At 36.0% G+C, this 27,196-nt stretch overlaps 1 protein-coding gene across 7 annotated transcripts in view; it reads right to left on the bottom strand.

Moving 5' to 3' along the window:
• Positions 1 to 27,196, bottom strand: part of ERC2 (ELKS/RAB6-interacting/CAST family member 2) — a 915,804-nt gene that overhangs the window by 466,055 nt on the left and 422,553 nt on the right. For 5 of the 7 annotated variants that reach the window (XM_053219211.1, XM_027039010.2, XM_053219212.1 and 2 more), the window contains 4 exons: positions 22,867 to 23,004; positions 14,251 to 14,391; positions 10,998 to 11,138; positions 6,936 to 6,971 (listed from right to left, as the gene is read on the bottom strand). In XM_053219211.1, the coding sequence (XP_053075186.1) occupies positions 6,936 to 6,971; positions 10,998 to 11,138; positions 14,251 to 14,391; positions 22,867 to 23,004 (456 nt within the window). The remainder of the gene's footprint in view (positions 1 to 6,935; positions 6,972 to 10,997; positions 11,139 to 14,250; positions 14,392 to 22,866; positions 23,005 to 27,196) is intronic. The other 2 variants (XM_027039014.2, XM_027039018.2) reach the window with 1 other exon arrangement.

The following is a 27,196-nucleotide window of genomic DNA, read 5'->3' as shown; positions in this document are numbered from 1 at the left end:
AACTTTTCAGAGGATGGGCTAAAATTGTTAACCAGCATTACATGAGTGTGTTATATTGTGATCTATGGACTTGAGGGTTATACTACATATACTAAAGAAATACAGGAGGAGATTGAGCTTATAAAGCTATGCTTCCATCCAAGTTATAAGGCCAGAGCCTCCTCTAAAAATGAAGTGAAGGAAGCACTTTATTTACATTTAGCAATACTCTTGCCTTTTCAAATTATAACATGGGTTCTTTAACCTAGAATGGCTGGTTACTTCAGACACTGAAGACAAAAATAATAAATATATTTGAGTAATGATTATCTGAACAAATTCCTAGCATGGCATTCTGGCCCATTCAAGGTTTAAAGTAAAAATACACAGTAATTCTTTCTCCTTATGGATGCGTTGATTTCAAATTAGCCCCCCCCCAAAGGTCAAGAAGTGATTGCCCATTGCATTCTACTAAGGCACATCAACTTTGTCCCCTATCTGTATTAGTGGGGAATCTAGCTCTTGAAAATACAGATTGGTGGGGATTTAATGGTTTTAGAAGTTACTTATTATCATAGATATAGGTAAGAATATCATCACTTTCAAAGATATTCGCCAGTCATTAAAACCAAAAAAATATCAATAAGCATACTTTTTTTAATGTAGAGATTTAATTTTGCTGATTAAAACCAGTTGGTTTAAAGGCAAATCTAGATATCTGGTTCTGCCTCAAAATATTTCTGGTAATTTTGACAGCAACTCTCAAGCATCTCAGAAACACAGAAATTGGGGAAAGAATAGTTCAGAAATGTCTGTATTACATATTAGATCAGTAAGTTTTGAGGATCCCCCAATTATGTTTCCTATATTTCCACATGTAAGGAAATTTCCCCACAAGTGGGAAAAATCAAAACAAACTGGGGAGCTTCAATGATGTGGGCAAGCCTTGGAATTTTGATGTAAACTGACTTTGAAAGCCTGATTCAAGCACAAAAGAGAAATCTGGTCATGACTTAGGACAAGTAGTACATAACAATACCTAGTAGCTATTTTAATTATAGAATTTAGAACTATTTTAGGAAATAAGGCAAAGTTTCAAGTTAATGTTATTTAAATTTAAATTAAAGAGCAAAAAGTGGCTTAAGGCAAACCGGAGAGTGATATCATCAATATGAAAAATCGCAAGTTTATTACTACTTCTCTTATAAAGGTTAGACATTGATTATATTCAGTAAAACTCCAGTTCATCATTCTAAGTGCTTCAAAGGAAAACATTAACTTTGGCCCAGAAACCTGCTATGAAAATTGGGCAGGGAATGTTCAATTATAATATTATATAGCATTCTCTCTTTGAAATAGGGCCTAACAATTAAAAAAAATTATTTCTTTCAAAATAAACAAATGATTAGTTGTGATCGTAAAGTATAAGCAGAACACTAACTAATGAGTCTGATAGTTTTTCTTCCCTGATGCTTATGAGTTTTAGCAATAATTTGCTAAATTTATGCACAGTGAAAATATGATTCCTGATTGCAGCACTTTGGGGGTTTGGTGTCTGTTAACAGCACTTTAAAATTCCTTTCCTATCTGAACAGCAGAACAGGGTATATAAACTACTTTAAACATTACATTTGATTTCAATATTCTAAAAAAAGTTCCATTCTTCACATCTTTATGAACAAAATATTACGTTTTTAAAAAAATTTTTTAAAGTTTATTTTTGAGAGAGAGAGACAGAGTGTGAGGGGCAGAGAAGAAGTGAGACAGAATCTGAAGCAGGCTCTAGACTCTGAGCTGTCAGCACAGAGCCTGACATGGAGCTTGAACTCATGGACCCTGAGATCATGACCTAAGCCGAAGTTGGTCACAACCAACTGAGCCTCCCAGGTGCCCATTTTTTAAAAATACCATTTTTTAAAATAAAGTTTGTATGATTAAAGAACTAGAACATATTATAAAATTTACATTTTATTTAAATCCAATTAATACAAAATATAAAAGCTGAGCCTCAATACTTTATTAAAAATCTAACAATGATATGTCTTTGAATCTTATACTACTTATTTCTAAAGGAAATTCTTCTTTTATAATTCTAGCTAAGTACATCTGAAATACTCACATTTTTCATTTTATAACAACTATTCTAAAATCTAACATTTTTCACAGATGGAACACATAGGCTATAAATAAATAAACAAATGTTCAAAATAATTTTTCTTATGTCACACATATACAAATAAAAAGAATCATCTGTATGCTTAACACTTTTTAAGACCATTCAAACAAAAATACAATTATAATATAATCCCTTCTAACTATGAAATGTCCTAAAATTAGCAAAATAGAGAACTGAAGTTCTCTGGATGTTCTTAAATAAAACATGTGACCTCAAATCTTCAGTGTTATTGCACATGTTACTTGAGTTCTTCAGACACTGAAAGCCTAGAGCAAGTATGAGGTGTTTGTGTGGGTCCATGTGTTAGTACATGCTGTGTGCATGCCATGAATTGTCTCTTAAATAGTTGTAGTTTTCCATTGTGTTGGGGGACTAGTCTATGAGTGAATCAAATAATTTTCATAAATAGGCAAAAAAATTGCAAAAATAAACCACTGTACCTAAAAATGACTGTGAAAGCATTTATAATTCAGTCCACCATGTTCTTGGGATTGCACAGTCCTATAAATCAAGAAGACCTAACTGAACATTAACAAGATTTTTTTCTCTCTCTAGACTAGAAAAATGCTTGGTCTTTTTCTTGTAAACCAGTGCATAAAATGTGAGCCCTGCAAAAGATGCGTTTGCAGAAGAGACAGGATTTCAGTGGATAGTGACCAGGCAAGGGGAAAAATTCACAGGTGTGGAGGTACATCAGAGGGGTCTCAAGTGGGCCCTGGCCAGTCACAAAGTTGCCCCCAGGGCCTCCAAATCAGTCATTTGCCTTGCAGCAACAAGGATATTGTACAATGCACTAAGCTGAGGACCCAGAAGCTCTAAAGTTTTATTAAAAATTTATGAGACCTCTGGATACCATCTCTGGGCATAATAACTACTAGAGTTACAGCAAAGAAGGTATTTGAGACTGATGAAAAAAAAAACATATTATTTGCTGGAGTTAAGAACTAAGGGAAGAAAAAGAATTCAACTGAAGATAGCCTGCACAGTGTTTATAATGACAAGACAAAACTCCTCCGGGAGTAGAGACTGATAGTTAAGCTGCAGAAAGGTTATTATTATAATAATAAGGATACAAAGATAAAATTTTAGATTCCTACGAAATGGCATTACAGCATCACTTAGTATTACATGGGTGACTAAAGTAAAAGTTAAAGAGTTTCAAAAGTAGGTTTACTTCTACTCTAGGAGAAAATGTTCCCAGGAAGACTTTAAAGCTAAATCTTTATTTATTCTGATTTAGTTTAGATTAATGGGCATAGAAGTGACAATAAGATGATCTTATTTAACAAAAATAATTAAGTTATAATTCACCAAAATGTATAGGGAGGCCTGATTCAAAATAAACATACAATAATAAAAGAAATTTCCTAGGTATCAATAACTGGTTAGAAAATAAAAGGAATAATACAGCATTCCCCCAAAATTCACCTAACATAAATTTTTAGTAACTTAACAATTATATATATAGTACTGCTTAGGATCTTTAAAAGGAACTATCACAAGCCTATAATAGAAAAATGTCAAACCTTTACTGTAAAAGATCTCTGAAATAAACAAAAGTTGTATCAAGTTCATGAACTGGAAGAAATAATATTGGAAAGATATCATTCTAAAATTATTTTATAGGTTGAGTATAATTCAAATAAAAATTAACAAATTAGTTGACAAGGGTGATCCTGAAATTTACTTGGAATAATAGAAAATTAAAGGTTAATAATACTAAAACAAGCCAAAATGAAAAGTAGAAACAAACTAGGGTGGAATTTATCTCACTACATATTTTGAAAATATTATAAAGCAACAATAATTAAAATTCTGACTCAACAAGCAACGGACATTGATAAAACCAAATGGAAGCTCAGAAACTAAGACATTCATCCAAATGAGACATACAATGAACAGTATCAAGATCAGTGGATAAAGAATTATTTGATAAATGGTACTGGGATAATTAGATAATCATTCAAATCATTTAAAAAATATATATGTGAAAACTTCACCTTTCAAAATGAATCAAAATAAACTAAAGGGGTTAGTTAAATTGATGTGAAAGGTAACATTAAAAAAATTTTTAATGTAGGTGTCTATTCTTGAAATCCAATAATGACTTCTAAGCATAAAGGAAATGAGAAAATCATACAGGGAAACACAAGCCAAGAAACCTAAAAATAGTTTTACTTATTTAAAAAACACTTCAATGAAATTTTATCACAAATCTGGCAAAGATTCTATATAAAGCAAAGAATGACTCATACAAACCAATGAATGAAATGATAAGCTCAAAAACAAGTGCTTATGTGACTTAAAGAAACAATTAAGAGAAGAAAAATACCAACAGCTAATAAAGTTATTAAAAACCTCAACCACTCTAGTAATAAAAGAAAATAAAGTTAAAATAAGAAAAAAAATTCCATCTACACATTTGTCCAAGTTATGTAAAATAGCAGCTTTCCATGTTGGTTGGGTGTGGCAGAAAGGCTGCCTTCATTGTGTTGGAAGTGTCAATGCTAGAATTTCTCTAAAATGCATCTTAGCAAGAACTATCGGGACCTTTCAAAAGTCATTTACCAGGAACTTATTCCATGAAAAACAGAAATGTCTGGAAATTAATATGAAAAGATGTTTTTCAGAGCATTATATAATGGCAAAAAAAAAAAAAAAAAAAGGAGGAAAGGGATGAGCAACATTTGGGGAATGAGTAAATACAGTAAAATGTCACATAATCCCTAAGACAGTGTTTTGGAATAACAGTTACTAGAGAAAATGCTGATGAAATGTTATAAAAACAGGATCTACAACTCAATAAACACTGACACAATTTGGTGAAAAGAAATAAGAGTATTAAATAAGAATAAAAGAGAAGAAAGGAGACAGAAGAAAGTAAAAAAGGAAGTAGGGGGAAGAAGGGAGAAAGGAAAGAAAGAAGAAGACAAAGGGAGAAAGGAAAGGACAAGAATAACAAAAAGATGTCTGGGTAGGGAACCACACAGATGTTCCTAGTGATTATCTTTGTGTTGTAAGACATCCTGTTATTTTTATTTTCTCCAATAATTCTATACTTTTGTAAATTCTCCACTGTGACCATATGTTATTTTTATAACCAGGAAAACATGATTATTTTTTAAAAGACTCTTAAGGATAGAAAATCTATCATGCTGTATCCCTATCAGTTCCAAAAAGAACTGGACCCTGAGAATATCTGCAGACAGGGAGAGTTAAAATAATGAGAGGTTGGCTATACGTCCAGGATGCCAAACCAATGGGTTAGCTTCATTAATTTGAGGAGTAAAGTTTGTTTTTGCTTCCTGGAGACCCACCACTGTGGTTAATATGAAGGCAAAGTCCAATAAATGCCATATTGTCAAAATTTCTGGAAATGATCTAAAGGTTAACAGAGATATTTCTTTGGTCCTACCTATCCTGACAGGGATGCTGAAATCCTATTGTGGTCCTGATAAATCTTTGCTGCTACAGGAAAAAATGTCCTGCACACGCCCAAAATGTGACATACTTTGGTTTTCTTCCTGTCTTTAGTAAATGTGAAACAATTTCAGTGGGATTACATCTTTTAAAAATGATCTAATGAAAATACTTATTTTTCCCAGGGTCAATTTTCAAGCTTAAAGATATTCCAAACTTTGTCCTTCTTCACCTACCCATTGTTTTGAGCCTGCTTACTAACATTCCCATTCAAATGTTAAGGGAAAGGAAATCTGGAGTATTTTTCCTGGTCTACTAAAAATCGTATTTGGGGAAAGAGGTTAATAAAGATACACCAACTGAAATTGAGAAATTGTTTGCGAAAACAAAATTTGTTTTAAAGTTTGGAGAGTGGAGGTTGAATCTAATTAAATACACCCAAGCATCTTGTATATCATGCTGGATGTAACCTGGAATAGCAGCTTAACAAAAGTTGTTGGCTGAATTGTTTCTTTTATCTATGCTATTCTTCCCATGATGTGAATTCATAAATAGGAGGTAATTAGAATACATTATAGCACAGATCACATCTACCAACTGACAAATTCTGGTCACCTTTAGGTAATATTTCACCCAGTAAGCCAGTTGAGTTGACAAAACAAAAAGGTCTTTCTTCTTTAATAAGTTAAAGAAAACAAATAAACTGCTTCATATAAATGCACACCTGTCATTAGGATTAAAAAAATCAGTGGTGGCATCTGGGCTAGCCATTTTACATATATTTTTACTAGTTACCTGTTTTGTGCACCATTAAGCTATAATCAGAATTGTTACTATCTGTTATTAGGAGGCTATATTTTAGTTTGTCCTCGGCCAAATGACATGTTTTTAACTGTTACAAAACCCACAATAATGTTCATCATTTACCAATTTCAAAGAGCATAGCCCTATTTTTAAATCTAAACCTATTTTAACTTCTATCATTTGTATATAATTTACATCGAGCTGCTTGCTACTTTATGAAATGCTATCCCATTTCACATAGGTAACTCTGAGTTAGAAGGATCTAAGAAAGAATTCCCTGAGCCCAGATCTGCAGCTGACCTCAGCTTTTCTATAAAGTTTAGAAGGATGTGATAGCAGAGCTGGCAATATTTTCTTGAGTTCTTAATTTTTAAATTTCACATTCAAAAGAAATGGCAGTGGCCTTTGCACAGATCATTTCTTTTGACAAAACAGAAATGGGAAGAGACTCATATAACTATTTTTAAAACCTCCCCAGTATGGTACACCGTGACATGTGATCAATGGATCCTCATGCTTTGATATGTTACAGCGGGAACTTTCAGAAATGACTTACTGGGTTGTACATCTGATTGAACAACTGCTCAGCTTGCTACATTGCAAAGTTGGGGAGGCATTGAAGCACAGACAGGGAAAGAAGGAAAGATCCAGAAAAACAGCATTAGCTCAACAAATCCAGTGCATTTGCACAGACAAACTGGTCGTTAAAAAAGAAGAAATTTCAGTTTCTAAACATTCCACGGTGAAAGTGAGAGGCTCTAGGGAAATAAAAATGTTGACTTTGGCTCCTAAAAAAGAATAGCTGGAATAAGAAATTTAAGGTTTGTGTTACTTTCCCTTTCTCAAGTTAAATAACCCATGAAATAAAGAAAGCTGTCCACTTTTGATGATACATGAAGTGCTGGCCTCTAGCAATGAATCAGAAGAAGTACTTTTGGCCAAGCCTGCAATTTATTACCTGAACTTCAAAGATGGTAATAATAAAAGATTAATTAAATCTTATCATTGAATTTATAGCTCTTTTTTTTTTATATTAACACAAGCCTGAAGTTTCTATTCAGTCTAACTTTAGGAAAATATAGATCAGCAAACAGCAGGTTAGCAATAGCAAATATCAGTAAGCAAGACATTACAGGATTAACAGTAAATGGGAGAAGAAAAAATTAAGTAACCAGGAAGAATAAAGGGAACCAAAATACAGTATTATCCATTTCCCATTACCAACTTGTACTGTTAGTTCATAATTAACAAAAAATATAATTTTTAGTGACTATCCTATTATGTTCCAAGTGCTTCAGAATTTGTAATGCTCTCCAGTCTTTTTTGTGTAGAAGATTTAAATTTTGGTGGATTTAAATGTACTGAATATTATTTTAAATATCACTCCCTGGTTCTATTTCTTAAATACCTGCATCATTAACCTGGAGCTCAACGTCAAGGTGTAGAAGATGAAATATTGTAAGAAATTTCACTTTGTTTTACGCTGAGACATGTATGTGCCTTTAAAGAGCCTGGATTTTTTATTTGTTCACTTTGATGAAGTAAATGATAATCTTGCCCTGGTTAAAAAAACACCCACTTTCCTCAAAGATGATATTAATTGGAAAATTACCAAATACCACAAATTATAATGTTTTGAATCCTTAATTGATTTCTAGACATACAAGGTAAACTTACTTCTACATATTGAACACCATATATTCTTGAAAGACAAAACTACCCACTTGTCACTAATCAGGTTCTTCTCAACCCCTGGGTGTCTATTTAAGATTAATGAACACACTAATTTGTAAAACATGCTCATAACTAGTTGTTGTATGTTATGCGGTTAATACCATCTTATCAGCCTCACAAATATCAGTAAAACTTTCCTCACACATGAATATCTGATGTGTGAATATCTGTTTTTAAGAGGTGAGATGCAATGTGTAAGGACTAATTCCTTTTCTGCCTATAACCATTTTTCATCATGAAGGATTTGGAGACTTAAATTAACAGTACAGTAAAGGATTAAAAGTAACTATGCATGTGAATGTTCTCCATAAACTTTTATGTAAAAACTCACCTTACCAATGTCAAGAATTGTTCATAAGACCAAAATAAATTTAAATCACAATTTGGATGCCACTGTAATTGGCAGACAAGGTTTCTGTTCAGCTAAACACATCTACAACGTTGTGTACATTTTATGGCAAAAATACCTGGACGCTCACAAATCTTGAGCAAAATTCCATTGGGAATTCATGGTTTATTTATGACATAATAAAACTATTATGTTTTCAGCTTTCATTTAGTAACCCTTTATATTTTATTCACAAGTCACATACCCTTTTATTTAAAAGGAGGCCCAGACACTCCTTAAGCTTTTATAGCTGCTTATTTTTCCATGAGTAAATGATGTGTTTATATGTATATTCACATACTGTTGGCTTATATTTTCAAATATTTCATGTAGATCTCAATTCTTTTTAAGGTGATGGGCACTTGAGGTTTTTATGGAACTATTTATTAGCAGAAATTAAAGACTACTAGGAAAAATATTTTAAACTTTTGAATTTAGTTAATGCTAGAGAGCCAAGAATAACAAAATAGCATCTGCAGGTTAGGTATGAAAATATTTAAATTATAATTACTTTATTTAATCTCACTGTACTATGCATTTAGGAGACAGTATAAGCAAACATTATTTATACACTTAGAAATAAGTTATCTTTTCATAAAGCAAGACATTACAGCAAGACAACCATATTTGTTACTTTAATCCTGGTGATGTGACAGAAGGTTAAAATATTGTCAGGAATAATGCTAAAATGTTTATAGGATTTGCTATATGAACTTCAGCACACCATGTCTACCTGAGAGTTTAAGAAAACCACATGCTGTGAGTGATACTTTGGGCAAATCAGAGCTACCTTGAAGGAAACTAAATTGAAATGCTTAGATAGATGTTCTCTTATTAAACTAGTCAAGTCACATACAAGGAAACTGTATCATTATGTGAACCTCTTCCTTTTTAATTACTAGCGGGTTTTAAATTCCACAGGTGATTTACACTAAAAGGGAGCATGTCGAGTATGTATCTGCAGAATTAATATGTGCAGTGGCCTCATCTCCATAAGGGCTACAAAGAGTTCATGAGGTGTCTTTCATGGCCAGGTCTAATTGAGGTCCTCCTTCTTCAAGACTCAGCACAATGCAACTGAGGTAAGCTAATGCAAAGCAACTTAATGAAGTTCTCTCTCAGTATCTTAAAGCCTGCCTTGTGATCACAAAACTGTTCATTAAATTAAAGTACCTTTCATGGGCTCATTTCTTGATACGTACATGCATGTATAACATATTACAGCACACATTCATTATATGCGTCAAGAATGTATTATCATACACCCAATGCATAAATAGACAACTCAATTGCTACTGAAGCACCCTCAAATGGGCAAATTAAATTCTTATATTTATTGTTCAAGATGGCTGCTTAACTAGATACTACTTGAAAAAAAGTGAGATGCTGAGTGGATTGGAAAGCAGATTATGCAATACAGAGATTTTCTTGCTGTTTTGCTATAGAGGGATTTGATCTCCATATTTATCTTTAGAAAGGAGACTTTACTAGTGTGAAATTTCTCAGGACAATTTCCTAAAATTCCATGGTAAACTGAACATTTCAGTTATGTATTGTATCGTACAAAATAGTATATTCAATTTTTATATATTCAGAATAATTTCTCCACAGATATATGATGCTTTAGCATCCTTATCATCCACATCATATATTTTCATAACTTTATCAAATAAATCCCCATTCCAGTGTGCTATACATTATATATAATCAAACGTTATTATATGCTTTGATTATTTAGATTCTTATCACCTCTTCTGAATAAGTGTATAAGCTGTCAAAGGGAAACAAAATGCTTAAACTCATAAAGTTATGAGTTTTATGTGGACAATGAGTGCAGACGTACCAAACAACACAGGGAAAAAGTCAAAGGAACAATGCATGACTGGAAATGTACTCCACAAAAATGTCCAGTTCAGAGAAAACATGTTAATGCTACAATGTAAAGATGCTGTTTTCTTTTCCAAAGTCTTCTACATTCAACAAGCTTTCTAAGACATTAAGGTCATTTGTGGTTAAGTATAAAGAGTCATCCCACAGATAGTCTAGAGATTTTGACTATTTGGGCAGACTTTTAGAAATTTATATTGTCAGGTAAACTTTTACAAAGTTCTAATACAATAATTGGCCTACTTCTGAAAGTAGTAAAAGTTTATCAATATAAATGGGGCCCCTGGATTCTTTGATTTGTTACAAACATTTCCATTTATCTTTTTTAAAGTTGAGATTTCCCCAGTGAGTAACAGCTTGTTTTTATAATATTTTTTTACTTCCATTACTATTTTCATCTATTTTTCAAGTTTTTTTTCAGACAGGAAACCTAAGATATTTTTTTTTAGGTTCACTAACCAATTTGATGCAGACTTCTTAAGCTAAGAGTGCCTAATTCTCTTATCAGCAGACAGCAAAAGATAAGGGGTTTGTTTCTTTGCAAAATATCTCTTCCTTTTCCATTTTATATATTCATAATGAGCATTTATTTTCTTGGACTTCACTTACCTTTTTTAACTGTGCTTCCAATTTGCTACATTCTTCTTTCTTTTGTTCAATGGCTATTTCCAGAGATTTTAATTTGGAGTCCCTTTTCAGTCCTGCTGAGGCTAATGAAGATGCATGTTCCTTGAGGTCAATTAAACTAGACTGAAAGGAAAGAACACTAGTGAGTAAAACACTACAATTTCTACTAGTCTTCAATTTGAATACATTGATTCTATGCATAGCAATAAAGTGTGCATTAGACAGAAAGGGTAAATATAGTCTTACTAAGGTAACAATAGCTGGCTCTGGCCAGGAAATTAAAATTGGCCAGCTTACAGAACTGAGCAGGATCTAACTGCAATAGAATCAAATGTGACCAAATGGTGTGGTCAGTAAATGCATGTTTCACATCTCAAAGTCATGCTAATGATGTAAGTCCCAAGGTGGTCTTTACATGTCATGGCAAAACAGACACCCTGAACCTTCCATTTACATTTATTGCTGTCAAATCGTGCAGACGCTAAGACAAATATGAAAGAAAATACTGATTTTAATGCCTTTCCCTCCCAAAGGACAAATCAAATATGAAAGAAGCATCCTGTTTTTTATCAAATTCCATTTCTTTAACAGAAAAATAACCAATGGTTTTTAAAACATCTTCTGTAGAATCACAGATAACATTATTTTAAAATTTAGAGCAGACTTTATGTCCCAAGCCTTTAAAAATACAAATTCAACAGATATAATGAAACCCCAACTCAGACATGGCTTTACCTAAGTTGTTCCACTCATCAGTCATGCCCATAAACCAAGAGCTCTCCTAGACAGTCTGAATTCTAAAAAGTAAGGAAGTAAATACTTGCATATATCATGGAACATAATTCTGCTGAGCTACAAAGGCATATCTATCACCAAACATGAAACACAGTTAGCAAAATCTAACTATGTGACTAAAATATTTAGGTTTTACCCAAAATCAGGCCTTGTGTGTTTCCATTTTGGCCATTTGCAGCACCTAGAAAGACACTAAGCACACAGGGGCCATTTAGTAAATGATGTTACCTAAAATTTGTGTCAGAGCTGCTTCCTGGACCTTGGAATAACCTCGTTAATAAAGATACCACCTCCATCACTCAGCAAACAACCTAACTCCTAACAACCCTCTGAAGGACAGGTTAGCCACTCTCATTTTTCGGTCAAGAAACTGAGGCTCACATGAACTGAGCACCTTCTCTGAGGTTTGTGCTCTATTAAAGGAAGATACAGGTCCCAAACCCAGAATTCTGACTCCAATTTCAATGCTCTTCATCATACCACTCCCAAAGAAATAATAAAGGACTTTGCAAGCCAGGCATTTTGCCATGGTGAAGGTGATTATCACCTTAACTAAATTATAAGCTGACAACAATTATATGTTGTTTTCCTTTATAAACTTTAAATTTCCAGGTCTGATAGCTTTATGTATCAACTTGGCTAGGCTATAGTCCCCAGTTATTCAATCAAACACTAATCTAGGTGTTGCTTTGGAGGTACTTTATAGATGGGAGTACCACCTACCATCAGTTGACTTTAAGTAAAGGATATTATTTTCCAAATCTGGGTGAGCCTGATCCTACCAGTTGAAAGGCCTTAAGAGCAGGACTGAGATTTCCCTGAGAAGGAAGAAATCCACCTGTGGACTGTTGTGCCAATTCCTGTCTGGAGTGTTTCCAGCCTGCCCTTTCTGATGGCCTGCCCTATGAATTTCAGACTTGCCCCCATAACTATATAAGCCAATTTCTTGCAATAAATTTCTTAATGTGGTTAAATTTCTTAATGCAGTTCTGTTTTTCTGGTGGAACCTTGACTGACACACCTATCCCAGTGGCAGGCACATTACTATACAGGAACAATAAATGTTTGCTGAAATGCCTGTCTGAAATCATATAATGTAGGCATTGTTTACAAAATTATTTTCATTTAAAGCTATGCTCCACCATGTCATCAAGAGCTCTTTATACAAACACACACACACACACACACACACACACACATTGACTTCAAGGTGCAAACCCATTAATAACACTTATAATCAGTTATTCAAATTGCAAATGAGGTCAAAGCTTCTGTGCCTTCTGACAGATACCAACTGCATTCATTACAGATCCCCCAAGTTAGATTTAGCACTGAAATAGTAGGAATAGTAGGATTTATACTCTTTATTTTTGTATCAAAGAAATAATATCCTCTGTAAAATAAAACAAAAACAAAAACAACCTAGTGTGCTTATTTTAGGGAAAATGAATTTTCTTTCTATTACTTATCAATTCTTCCCCTCTTGGATTACTCATTGAGACAGTACTTTCATTTGTATAGAATTATCAAAACCCAAGGGATGAGGTAACAATGTGGGGCTGAAAAATGGACAAGTAGGCAGTGATATAGTACAATAAGGTGAAAGGATCTGTAACAGCCAAAAGGAGATGGACATTTCCTGTGGACAAAAATAAGTATGGAGGGGCCAATTGTGGACAATGGCACATATCTCAGAGTTTTGGAGACTGGAAAAAATACCATGCATTACTGCTCCTCAAACTTTTCCATCAAAGTATCCCTAAGTAAACTAAAGGAGTTACAAGTATCCCTCCAAGTGTGGGGAAGATAGCCCAAAGCATCCTCTCCATAACACCCAAGCAAGAAATTTCTTTAAAGTATATTGTTTTACTTTAAAAATGTGGCTACAATTTTTATTCTGTATCCATGTTTCTCTAGCATGAACATATTGTTTTAAGTCATTTACCATAATGTAAAATTGATATTCCAGAAGAGTAGCCACATTTAACCTACACTTTGTGTCCAGCATGGTACCGTATCTCCTAACCTGGAAGTATTGAGTGATCCTTTTGGGAAGCACAGATGAATGTAGAGTACCCAACACAAAGATTAGTATATAACAGGCCCTCAATAAAGTGGATATGTTGTTATTATTATTGATATTGTTGTTACCCCAAGCAAAAGATTCTGGGACATTGAAAAAATATAGAATAAGCCACACAAATGTGGTGAAGACAAGAAAACTTTCAAGGAGCTACATTGTACACAGAGCAGAGAAGAGAAGCATAGGGCATTCTGCTGAAGGGAGTTACAGTAAATATTTTCCTTTGAATTCAGGCAGTTTTGCAAAGGAAACTATGTCCCCAAAGTCTTCACACAGCCCCTCAAACAAACTCTTTAGTCTCCTGAGGCTACCATGAATGGGACTATCAGCATAGTTCATTTGTTTTTCCAGACTCACCTCTTTTTCAGTCAGTTCAGCTTGTAAAGCATTGACCTTCTCTTTCAGGTCTTTGTTCTCTTTTCGGAAAGATTCTATTTCTTCCAATCTTTCTCGATCATCTCTCTCCCGCTGTTCTTTCAAACGCTCAATTATTCTCTCCTTTGAGACAAGTGTTAAAAAAGAGGAAGTGAGAAACCATCAGTGTGTGTGTGTGCTAAGGCATGCTACAAAAGGAAATGGGAGGCAATAAATGTAAGAAATGCTCTATATGAATCAACACATGCAAGATAGTCTAAATTGGGTTTGCTATGCACATATAACAGCATTTGGGAAAGACAATCAATATGGCTTTTGGCTTACTAATAAAATTTAGCATCAAAGAGTTGCAAGGGACTTTAATGTTCAAGCTCTGAGGCTGTTTTGGTTCATGGCAGTACTTGGAAAATTCTAAAAGCAGTTCCAGAAGATGGAGGTTTAGGCACCATGACTCTAGACTTACTAAAGCCTTCAATGGACAAGTGGAAGAAGCAAAACTAACTTCTTGGTTCAACCCTCTTTGCTTGGCTTTTCCATTTGATATCAAAAAAACTTCCTTGGTTTCTGAAGACTCTTCTCTGGCTAGAAAGGGGATCTGAGTGGAGCAAGATCTAGGCCCTCTAGGGGTCTGAACTCATGCTGAGAACTAGAGACAAAATAAAGAATGAGCTCACTGTTGTATAAGTGATTTTATAATGTGCCTGGAAATGTTCATTTTCCTCCACATTTTTTCGATGTCTTCTTGGCAATCAGTAGAGACTCCCAAAATATTGCTTGAATTTGACAAAGCTCAAACAGCAGCTTTCCCTTACTGAAAGCTTACTACATGCTAGGCACTGTGAAGTGCCCTTCTCCAACTAGGCATCATCACAACTGTGGGGTCTGAACCCCCCGTGCTACTAGTAACAGTGTAGTAGTGAGAAACCCAGACCAAGGACCAGCTAATTCATCCAAGGTGACCCAGCACATAAACAGAAGGCACACCCTGGAATTCAGGGCTCTCTGAGTCTTAGCCATGTCCATAAGACCACAATGCCACAAACATATGCATAGTGTCATTTAAGAAGATCTGAGCACCTTGCTGCTCTTGACTTATATACTGAAAACACTACTCTGGTAGACATGTTTTCCAAAAATTTGGAAACTTACCAATATCAGAACAAGAACCTTATTCTTTTTAAGTAAAATTCCATTTGGGCAAGATTGAGTTAGATTTCTGAAATTTGTTTCAAATTATCCAACACATATCTGAACTTTCTTTTGGATGGCAATTCTTTTTTTTTTTTTAATTTAAATTCAAGTTAGATAATATACAGTATAGTCTTGGCTTCAGGGGTAGAACCCAGTGATTCATCTCTTAATATGACACCCAATGTTCATCCCTAAAAGTGTCCTCCTTAATGCCTCCATCACCCATTTAACCCATCCCCCACTCCCCCTCCAGCAACCCTCAGTTTGTTCTCTGTATTTAAGAGTCTCTTATGGTTTGCCTCCCTCTCTGTTTTTATCTTATTTTTCCTTCCCTTCCCTATGTTCATCTGTTGAGTTTCTCAAATTCCACATACAAGTGAAGTCATATGATATCTGTCTTTCTCTGACTTATCTCTCTTAGCATGATACACTCTAGTTCCAACCACGTTGTTGCAAATGACAAAATTGCATTCTTTTCATTGCCAACTAGTATTCCATTGTGTGTGTGTGTGTGTGCGCGCGCGCAACACACACACACACGCATACACACACCACAACTTCTTTATCCATTCATCAGTCAATGGACATTAGAGGTCTTTCCACACTTTGGCTATTGTTGATAGAGCTGTTATCATTGGGGTGCATGTGCCCCTTCGAATCAGCATTTTTGTATCGTTTAGATAAACTCTTAATAGTGCAATTGCTGGGTCATAGGGTAGTTCTATTTTTTTATTTTTTGAGGAACCTCCATGCTGTTTTCCAGAGTGGTTGCACCAGTTTGCATTCCCGCCAACACTGCAAAAGTGTTCACCCTATTTACATCCTTGCCAACATCTGTTGTTTCTTGAGTTGTTGATTTTAGCCATTTTGACAGGTGTAAGGTGGTATCTCATTGTGGTTTTGATTTCTATTTCCCATTTGAAAATGAATGGTGTTAAGCATCTTTTCATGTGTCTGCCAGCCATCTGCATGTCTTCTTTGGAAAAGCACCTATTGATGTCTTCTGCCCACTTATTCACTGGATTATTTGTTTTTGGGGTGTTGAGTTGGTAGTTATTTATAGATTTTTGGATACTAACCTTTTATCTGATATGTCACTTGCAAATATCTTCTCCCATTCCATCGGTGCCTTTTAGTTTTGTTGATTGTTACCGTTGCTGTGCAGAAGCTTTTTTTCTTGAGGAGGTCCCAATAGTTCATTTTTGCTTTTATTTACCTTGCTTCCAGAGACATGTTAAGTAAGAAGTTGCTGCGGCCAAGGTCAAAGAGGTTACTGCCTATTTTCTCCTGCAGGATTTTGATGACTTCCTGTCTCACATTTAAGTATTTCATCCATTTTGAGTTTATTGTTGTGTATGGTATAAGAAAGTGTCTAGGCTCATTCCTCTGCATGTCGCTGTCCAGTTTTTCCAGTGCCATTTGCTTAAGAGACTATCTTGTTTCCATTGGATACTCTTTCCTGCTTTGTCAAAGATTAGTTGGCCATATGTTTGTGGGTCCATTTCTGGGTTCTCTATTCTATTCCATTGATCTGTGTGTCTGCTTTTGTGCCAGCACCATACCATCTTGATAATTACAGTTTTGTAATAAAGCTTAAAGTCTGGAATTGTGATGCCTTCAGCTGTGGTTTTCTTTTTCAACATTACTTTGGCTATTTGGGGTCTTTTGAGGTTCAATACAAATTTTAGGCTTGTTTGTTCTAGCTATGTGAAGAATGCTGGTGTTACTTTGATAGAGATTGCATTGAATGTATAGATTGCTTTGGGTAGTATGGACATTTTAACATTATTTGTTCTTTCAATCCATGTGCATGGAATGCTTTCCATTTGTTTGTGTCTTCTTCAATTTCTTTCATAAGCTTTCTATAGTTTTCAGTGTACAGATCATTTACCTCTTTGGTTAGGTTTATTCCTAGGTCTTTTATGGTTTTTGGTGCAATTTTAAATGGAATCAATTCCTTGGTATCACTTTCTGCTGATTCATTATTGTGTATAGAAATGCAACGGATTTCTGTACATTGACTTTATTTCCTGCGACTTTGCAGAATTCATGGATCAACTCTAGCAGTTTTTTGGTGAAGTCTTTCAGGTTTCCCATGTAGAGTATCATGTCATCTGTGAAGAGTTAAAGTTTGACTTCTTTCTTGCCAATTTGAATGCCTTTTATTTCATTTTGTTGTCTGACTGCTAAGGCTAGGACGTCCAGTACTATGTTGAATGATGGTAGTGAGACTGGACATCCCTGTTATGTTCCTGATCTTAGGGAGAAAGCTCTAAATTTTTCCCCCTCAAGGATGATATTAGCTGTGGGCCTTTCGTATATGGCCTTTATGAAGTTGAGGAATATTTCTTCTATGCTTACTTTCTTTAAGATTTTTATCAAGAAAGGAAATTGAATCAGTTATCAAAAATCTCCCAACAAATAAGAGTCTTGGGCCAGATGGCTTGCCAGGGGAATTCTACCAGCCATTTAAAGCAGAGTTAATATCTATTCTTCTCAAACTGTTCAAAAAAAATAGAAATGGAACAGAAACTTCCAAACTCATTCCATGAAGCCAGCATTACCTTGATTCCAAAACCAGACAAAGACCCCACTAAAAAGGAAAATTACGGGCCATTATCCCCGATGAACCTGGATGCAAAAATTCTCAACAAGATACTACTAAATCGAATTCAACAGTACATTAGAAGAATTATTCACCATGATCACCAGGACTCATTCCTGGGCAGCAGGGCTGGTTCAATATTCACAAATCAATCAATGTGATACACCACATTAATAAAAGAAAGGATAAGAACCATATGATCCTTTCAATAGATGTAGAAAAAGCATTTGACAAAATACAGCATCCTTTCTGGATAGTGATCCTTAAAAAATACTGGTGCAACAGCTACTTTTAAGGATCCTGATATTATCTTTTATATGCTTATAAGTACATAGTACAAGACAAGGCCTGATACATAGGACAATGTAAAACAGTATGTGGTGCAGAGGGAAGTTAGTTTGAACACTTAGCCTGTGATTTAAGGTCCCCCAGGGAAGCAACTGTTCTACCCCAATGACAATAATTTATGTACTTAATGCTTTCAAGGAAAAAAAGAAGTATCATTATTGTTTTGCAATTAGTTAAAAACACTTTAAAATGGAGTATATTATTACAACAGTGGGGGTGGAAACAGAACAAATCAGTCTACTAATTGCATACATTTGTTTCTTCTTGATTCCAGTTATAGTCCTATTTCACTCTGTCTGTGACACTGGTGAGTGGATAATTATGGGATCTACAAAAGAAGACACTGGTCTCAGTGCACAGGAAGTCTCTTAAGGGCTTTTAAAAATTTCGGCAACTGAGCCCTTACTGCCTTATGCCTACACTTACTGCAAAAGCATCACAAATGGTCACCCAGCTACCAGGCCCTCTCCATCCCATCATTTCCACCATATGGGATGTTGGAGTGACATTTTTTTAAAGTCCCAAACTGACTATGTCACTTCACTATTTGGAAGCCTTCCCAGGAATCACTCCTGCCGGATCGTATGGCGTTTATTCCCACTCGGCACCCTTCATGTGGTTTTACTGCATGTCCATTCCTCCCAGCCCAGCTTTCCAAAGAAGGCACTCAACTCCTGTGAGTCTTTTAACCCATGGCTGGGCAAACTGTCTGGCATGCTGGAGGCACGAATAAGAAGTCAAATTAGGGATCATCTTAGCTTCAAAGGAAGGGAAATAAAATTAAGTATACGTGTTAACATCCAGAAGGTGTCAGAGTCATTTGGTAAGTAGGTTGATTCACTCTAACCACTTTTACTATTGACTGGGCATTGATGACAAAAAAAATCAGCAAGCACTATAATGTTTTTAAGTGTTATTGATGATTCAATACTACGAAATATTTCTCCGTCAATCACAAAACTAATTTAACTGTCAGCCACGCAGGGCCAGATGTCAAAAACATGTGTTAAAAGGCCCTAATATGCCATGATCTACTTGATTAACAACTAACTTGCAGAAATTCCAACAATGTGTTCTTGTTTTAGTCTTATTTGCATTGGCAAGTGTTCCTTGTGCACTCATCTGGCTCTGCACGAATCTAATCTATTTGTGCTTTATCACTGAGCGGGAACTGAATTGCAGTGGCCTCCGGCTCTGTTATCTGCCTTTCTCAACTGCTTATCTGCTATATGGCTACAGCAAACTTGGCGAGACCAGCTTTATAAATACTGTGGGTTCCGTCTCTTGAGCTTCTGTGTGTCAATCCTAGAACTATGTCATACTCAATCTTAACTTGCTAAATGGCATTATTTTTTTGCACTGTGAGTATGTATATAAGTTCCTGGAAACTAAAAGGAATAACACACTTCCCAGAATGTCACAACCCAAGTGGAATGGTGAATAGTGCCTAATAGGTTCTATTTATCAGCCAAATGACAGCAAATAATTAGATGCTGTATGAGTCCAAAAGTTTTAATTAATCATTTTATTTTTTGTACCATCTTGTTCCAGGGGGTCTGTTCAATTAAATGTGGATAAAACTGAATGAACCTTGTGAGGGAAGGGCCAATAAAGGTGATTGTGATGTTGTCAAAAGCACAATTATCAGGTTTGAATTTCAGTCCCATTCCATCACCCATGAGCTGAGTGGCCCTGGGATAGTCCAGGGGAGACAACAAAGTCCCAACCAAGGGCCAACTTAGATTAGAAGTGGTTTCCTGGAGTACTGGGTTCAGAAGTTAGCATAGGCCATGCCATGGTCTGTCCATGACATAGCCCCAGGACCAAGAAATGGGGAATGGTGCTGCACCTGTCCAAAATTTTCATCTCTGGGAAAGTCATTTCACCTCATTGAGCCAATTTCCCATCTTTAAAATGGAAGAGGATGGGTTTGGTATTTCTTAAGGTGTGGTCACCTGACCACTTTCATCAGAATCACTGGGCATGCTTGTAAAAATCATAGGTTCCTTGGCCCCAGAGCAAAGCAACTGAATCAGAATCACTAGGAAATGGGACCCAGGAAACTGTTATTTGAAGAAGCTCCCAATTGGATGTCATAGGTAAGTGATGAATCACTGGGTTCTACTCCTGAAGCCAAGACTGCATGGTATGTTAACTAACTTGAGAATTAAAAAAGAAGAAGAAGAAGAAGGAGGAGGAGGAGGAGGAGGAGGAGGAGGACCCTAGACGATAAGAATATTTGGATACAAAACAAAAGTTCGATACCCACTGGGATAAATACTTAAAAGGAATCTACTATTCTTCAACCCATGACAGAGAACCTTGACAGTTCCTATCCAATGTTTTTATCTGTGCTTATCAAATACACTAATATCCTGATTTTAGCACCTTTTAAAAATTCCCTCCATATAAATTGATCTGTGTTTGCTTGTATTCTTCAATACTGTGAAAATCTACAAGTCAGATGCAAATAAGGTTTGAAAACTAAGAGCTCACAGGCCAAAGCTGGCCCACATCATATTTGACTTGAGCATCATAATACTTTAATGTATTATGTGAACTTGAATGATCTGAGGCAGGTCAAAGACTCCGCAGCTTGCCACAGTTGCCAGCAATTCTTACTGTCTCACACCAAACCCTCTTCCCTCGTTTTTGTTCCCTATCTCGCCCTTCAAGGTATCTAACTACTCAACTCCTCATGTATTGCCCAAATCAGATTTCATGTACTTCAGATTCTGGATCAGCAGACTGATTAATTATTATCAAGGTAGTTCCACAGACAATGGAACTTAGAGGTCAGCAAATTTTGAAAATAAGGCACTAAGAGAAGGGGCTTGCCCCACGGGAGGCAATAACTCTCAAGTGGTGGCATGGGTTTGAGGGGGGTCAGACTCCCACAGACCTCAGCCTACCTTGCAGTCATCCCCTTCTTCTCAAAGGAGGTGCTTAGATAAAAAGAGTAGTTTCAGATTTGGAAATTGTTTGGGGATTTAAACTAGAATAAATCTAATCTTAATAGGGCCAGTGGAAAAAATGATAAAATCCTGCCAAGAATCCACGATATGAAAAAATTATATGGTATATGTTTATGTAAAGTTACAGAAAGAAATTGAGAGGTAGTAATGGACTGACATCATATTACTCAAAACTGCAAACAGAATACATAATCATTAATAGTTTTTAGACCAATTCACTCATTCAAATGTTTTACAAACAAAATTACTACAGAGTTTTGGTAATAAATTCTTGAAAATATTAAAAAGAATATTTTCCCTGAAAAATCATCTTATTTATTCTTGTAAGTTTTCAAATTAAATCTTTATAATTTAATATTATAAATGTGACAATGTTATAATTTCTTTCTAGCCATAAAAAGAATTAGATCATCTTTTTAGCTTCTCTATTTTTTTATATACTGCAGAGGCTCTCAGACTAGAGTGTACATCACAATGATTCAAGGAACTTCCTAAAATACAGAATCCCAAGCCCTTTAAAGGTTCTGATTTAGTAAGTATAGATGGAACCTAATAATTTAGATTTTCAACAGGCAACTCCTGGTGATTCTGAAGCAGAAGTCAAAGAAGGCTTCTTTAAAATACATGGCTTAAAAAAACCTGTGGCCATTTAAACTAATGCCTCCCATTACACAAATTTGAGGTACTGAGAAAGGCAGTTACCTGCCAAGGTCATCCAGTAAGTTAGTGGCAGGGCTGAGACTGGCTCCTAGGTCTCCTTCCACTTGACCTTATTACATCAGTTTATAGACTATGATAATGCAGAATATAGAAGACAGGCAGTCTAGCTCTCAAAGTCCACATCCCTGACTACTGTGCAATACAGCTTCTCAGGAAGCTGAACTCCCATAAGGAGATGAATTAAATCTCCAGGAAGTAAAGAACATTCTAGGCTAGGTAATTGGGTATGAAAAGGGTCTGAGGCAGGAGGGAACATAGTGGACTTGAACATTTAGAAGGCCAGCATAGCTAGAATACAGAGAATGAGGAAAGACAGATGGGGATGAGGCTGGAAAAGAAGGAAGGAAAGAAGGGAAGAAGGAAGGGAGGGAGGATACAAGGGAGAAAAGGAAAGAGGAAAGAAGGATGGGAAGGAGAGAAGAGTAAGGCAGGCAGAGAGGTAGATGACCAGGTATGAGCCAGATCAGATGAAGCGATGAACTATATAGGCCAGGTTAAGGATTTCAGTTTTTACCATCCTAAGAAAACTAACAAGCTCGTGAAGGTTTTCAAGCAGGGCTAAATGTGATGTAATCAGGTTTGCATTTCAAGGATCTCCTGGCTTATTTAATGTGCCAAGTCTACTGAGGAGGGCTAACATGGCAGTGGGAGGTCCAGCTGGGACTGGGGGTAGTGAGAGCACATAGAGAAAGGCAGGCACATTTAAATACATTTAGATCACTTCCTCCCAACCACCCCCATTATTCAGCCCAAGCTCACCTTTTCTGACAAAGCCTCTTCTAGTGTTGCTAGCGCAGTATCCGTGTTACTAGAATCTGTCTGCAAGGACTTTACTCTGTCTTTCAGATTGGTTAGTTGCTTGTCTTTATCCCTAAGCTGTTCTTGCAAGTTTTCAATCTGAAAATAAAAATTAACCATATTTAATGCATATTTTATTACATATCCAAGGACAACATTCCTGAAGTGGACCTGTTTTAAAAAATAGACCAAGGTTATGGACACTGTCATCATTACAAGGTTACACTGACTTAGAATCAAGGCCATCTTGATGAGTCCTTCATCCTTCCATAATTCAACTTTGTATTCAAATGGCAATACAGATAAGCAGACTACCTCTTTGTATACAGATGCAAGCCCTTCAGATATGTAAGCACTATTATTCCTATCCCTCCCACCAGACCTTTAAGTCTGAAGTCCATAACCTAATCTTCGTACAGTGTATCAGGGAATACATATGCAGGATTTTTTCATTCAATGAAAAGACTAGTATTGGGTGTCCATTCTGCATTAAGCACCAGAATAATATAAGGCAGGACCTATGTTGTCGTCATTCACTCACTCCTGTATTCAGTATTAAACTTTGTGATATGCTAAATGTTGTCAAGTGGCTGTTTCAAAGTAACCACATGAAAAGCCAACTAGGTTATCATCAGTAGACCGTTAATGGGAAGAACTTGTGATATAAATCAAATGTAACAAGTACTACACACTCTATTTGGCAACTAAATCATGTGCTGGCAACCAAATCATGTGCTGGCAACCAACCAGCCACTTTTATCCACTATCTGCAGCCTGAAATAAACACGCTAAATGGCTGATTATAACGCCTGCCCATGAGAAGCAGCAAGGACCTTTCCTGGGCATTGCGTACATTATCATTCATGTTTTTATTCTCTGCTTTCAAACCATGTATTTCTTATCTAAGGATTAAAAAAAACACTGTACAAACAATTTATTCATATTAAGGGTTTTAAAGTGACAAGTAAAAAAAGCAGTACAACTCTAAGATAAGTCCATTCAAAATATTTGTACTCTGCAGCCAGGCTTTCGCACGAAATCATTCCAAATGCATGTTTAACAGTGTGTGACTTAAACAAATTTTTGGATTATTTGATTCATTCAGCATAAATCTGGAATAAGATACAAATAATGACAGAAGTTGCAGCAACAAGGAAGAGGAGAAGAGGGTGACAGTGGGAGTGGCCGTGGTAGTAGCATCAAAATATCTCTGAATGCAAAAACATTGACCTTGCTGACGCTCAACTGGCAGGACACAGGACTTGGCTAATTTTTCCAATGGCTACAATCTATTTGAATGAACAGAAATGGACTTTTACCCCTCCCTCCCTCTCTCCCTTCCTTCCTTCCTTCATCTTCCCTCTCTTCCTACTTCTTTCCTTTTTTTTTCCCCACCAATATATCTTTTCAATAAGACATGTTTTCTGCCTTGAGACAGACATCCTGGAAACTCAAGTTATAGGTCAAATAATTAGTCTCTCTTTCATCAAAATGCAATGTATTCCTGCCCACTGTGAGAATTCACTGTCCTTCCATGGAAAACACAGGAACTCAAAGGCATAATCATCTGCAGTCAAAACAAAGGTTTCCTCCATTCCAGACAAGTGTTCATGTGGTTACACAATTCCATAAATAAATATATGGGTGAACAAGAATATGGATAGTTACATGTCAGGATGATACTCGTTATGTAAAAGAAGCTAACAGCTGAGAAGACTGGCTCTATGAGGAGACTGTGTGTTATTATTTTGAGTATGCCCATACCCACAGATACATCTGTGTACATGAAAATGTGTAAATCCATGGTGGTCCTAAACAAACTAATTAGGCACCCCCTGTCACTCTGGGAGACAGTGCCCTGGACAGGACAGAGGACACCTTCCCTCAGGGCATCAGCCCTGGGGCAGTGGTAGGCACTGATTTCAAGGGACTTTGGGCACTGGAAATTGAGGCTGTAAGCCTGTGAGAGATTCCCTGGGGTCTCCCCAAATCACTGAGAGGACTGAAGAGGATTAGGGCTGGGGTCCTACCAGTATGCAGGTAATATAATAGCACTTGGTATTTTATGGTTTTTTGATAATAGCCATCCTAATGGGTAAAAGATGGTGTCTCATTGTAGTTTTGATTTTCATTTCCCTAATGACTAATAATGTTGAGTGATCTTTCCATGTGCTTACTGGCCATCTGTATATCTTCTTGGGAGAAATGCCTATTCAAACGCTTTTGCCCATTTTTGAATCACGTTTGATTTTTGTTGTCGAGTTTTAGGTATTCTCTGTATATTCTGCATATAAATCCCTTAACACATATAATTTACAAATGTTCCCTCCAATTCTGTGGGTTGCCTTTTCACTCTGCTGATAATTCTTTTGATGCATAAATCTCCCCCTTAGTACTGCTTTCTCTACATTCCATATGTTTTGGTACATTGCACTTTTGATTTCATTCGTCTTTAAGAATTTTTTCACTTCTTTTGTGATTTGTTTTGATTCATTCGTTGTTTTTTTAATATGAAATTTATTGTCAAATTGGTTTCCATACAATACCCAGTGCTCATCCCAACAGGTGCCCTCCTCAATGCCCAGCACCCACCCCCTCTCCCTCCCACCCCCCATCAACCCTCAGTTTATTCTCAGTTTTTAAGAGTCTCTTATGGTTTGGCTCTCTCCCTCTCTAACTTTTTTTTTTCCCTTCAATTCATTCATTGTTAACGAGTGTATTGTTTGGGGCACCTGGGTGGCTTAGTTGGTTGAGCGTCCAACTCTTGATTTTGGCTCAGGTTACGATCCCAGGGTCGTGGAATCAAGCCCTGTGTCAGCCTCCACACTGAGCGTGAAGGCTGCTTAAGCTTTTCTCTCTCTCTCTCTCTCCCTCTGCCCCCTCCCTTGCTCACATTGTCTGTCTGTCTGTCTGTCTGTCTAAATAAATAAATAAATAAATAAATAAATAAATAAATGTTGTTTAATTTCTATACCTTAGCCAATTTTCCAGTTTTTATGTTACTGATTTCTAACTTCATCCTCTTGTGGTTGGAGAAAATAGTCTGTATGACATGTATCTTTTGAAAATATGTTGAGACTTAATCTGGGGATGAATATGGGGAATGCCCCATGTGCACTTGAGAAAATTACACATGCTGTCATTGTTGGGTAGAGTATTCTGAATATGTCTGTTAGATCTTGTTGATTTATTGTGTTAAGTCCTCTATTTCCCTACGTATCTTCTCTCTGGTTGTTTTATTATTGAGTGGGGTAATGGTGTCCCCAACGATTATTGCAAAACTGTCTTTTTCCTCCTTCAGGTCTGTCACCTTTTGCTTCACATATTTTGATGGCCTGTCATTAGGTTCATACATGCCTATATATGTCATATCTTCTGATAGTATTGAAACTTTAATTAATTTATAATGCCTTTGTCTCTTGTAAACTTTTCTCTTTCCATTACTACTTGCAAAGGACATATTTCTCCTTGCTTTCACTTTCAATCTATTTGTGTCTTTGGATCTAAAGTGAGTCTTTCATAGATAGCATATAGTTGTATCATGTTGAGGGTGGGCTGTTTTTATGATTGTTTGATCTTAATCCATTCTGCCAGTCTCTGTCTCTCAATTAGAGACTTTAATCCATTTAAAGTAATTATTGAAAAGGAGGAATTTATATCTGTCATTTTTTATTTGTTTCTTGCATACCTGATAATGTTTTTTGTTCATTTCCTGCATTGCTGTCTTCTTTTGTACTTAGTTGACTTTTTTGTACTGAAATTATTGAATTGTATTATCGTTTTGTGTGTGTGCGTGTGTGTGTGTTCTACACCTATTTTCTTTGTGACTACTATGGGTATTACATGTAACATCCAAAATTTATAACACTTAACACTTTGAACTGATACTAGTTTAGTTTCAATAACATACAAAAACTCGACACTTTTACAGCTCCATCTCCACCCCTTTTGGTTGCTGATGTCACAAAATTATATCTTTATACATGGTGTACTCACAAATATAAACTAATGATTCTTTTTAATGCATTAGTCTCTTACATTACATAGAAAATTAAACATAAAGTTACAAACCAAAGTTACAATGATACTAGCTTTTAGACTAATAGTTTCTTAAAATATATTAGTCTCAGGGGCGCCTGGGTGGCTCAGTAGGTTGAGCGTCGGACTTTGGCTCAGGTCATGATCTCACAGTTCATGAGTGCAAGCCCCACATCAGGCTCGCAGCTATCAGCCCAGAGTTGGCTTCAGATCCTCGGTCCTCCTCTCTCTGCCCCTCCCCTATTTGCCCTCT

This window comes from Acinonyx jubatus, chromosome A2 (assembly GCF_027475565.1).
Source record: "Acinonyx jubatus isolate Ajub_Pintada_27869175 chromosome A2, VMU_Ajub_asm_v1.0, whole genome shotgun sequence".
Taxonomy (NCBI): domain Eukaryota; kingdom Metazoa; phylum Chordata; class Mammalia; order Carnivora; family Felidae; genus Acinonyx; species Acinonyx jubatus.
Note: the sequence above shows the minus strand (reverse complement) of the source record. Positions and strands in the feature narration are given on the sequence as shown.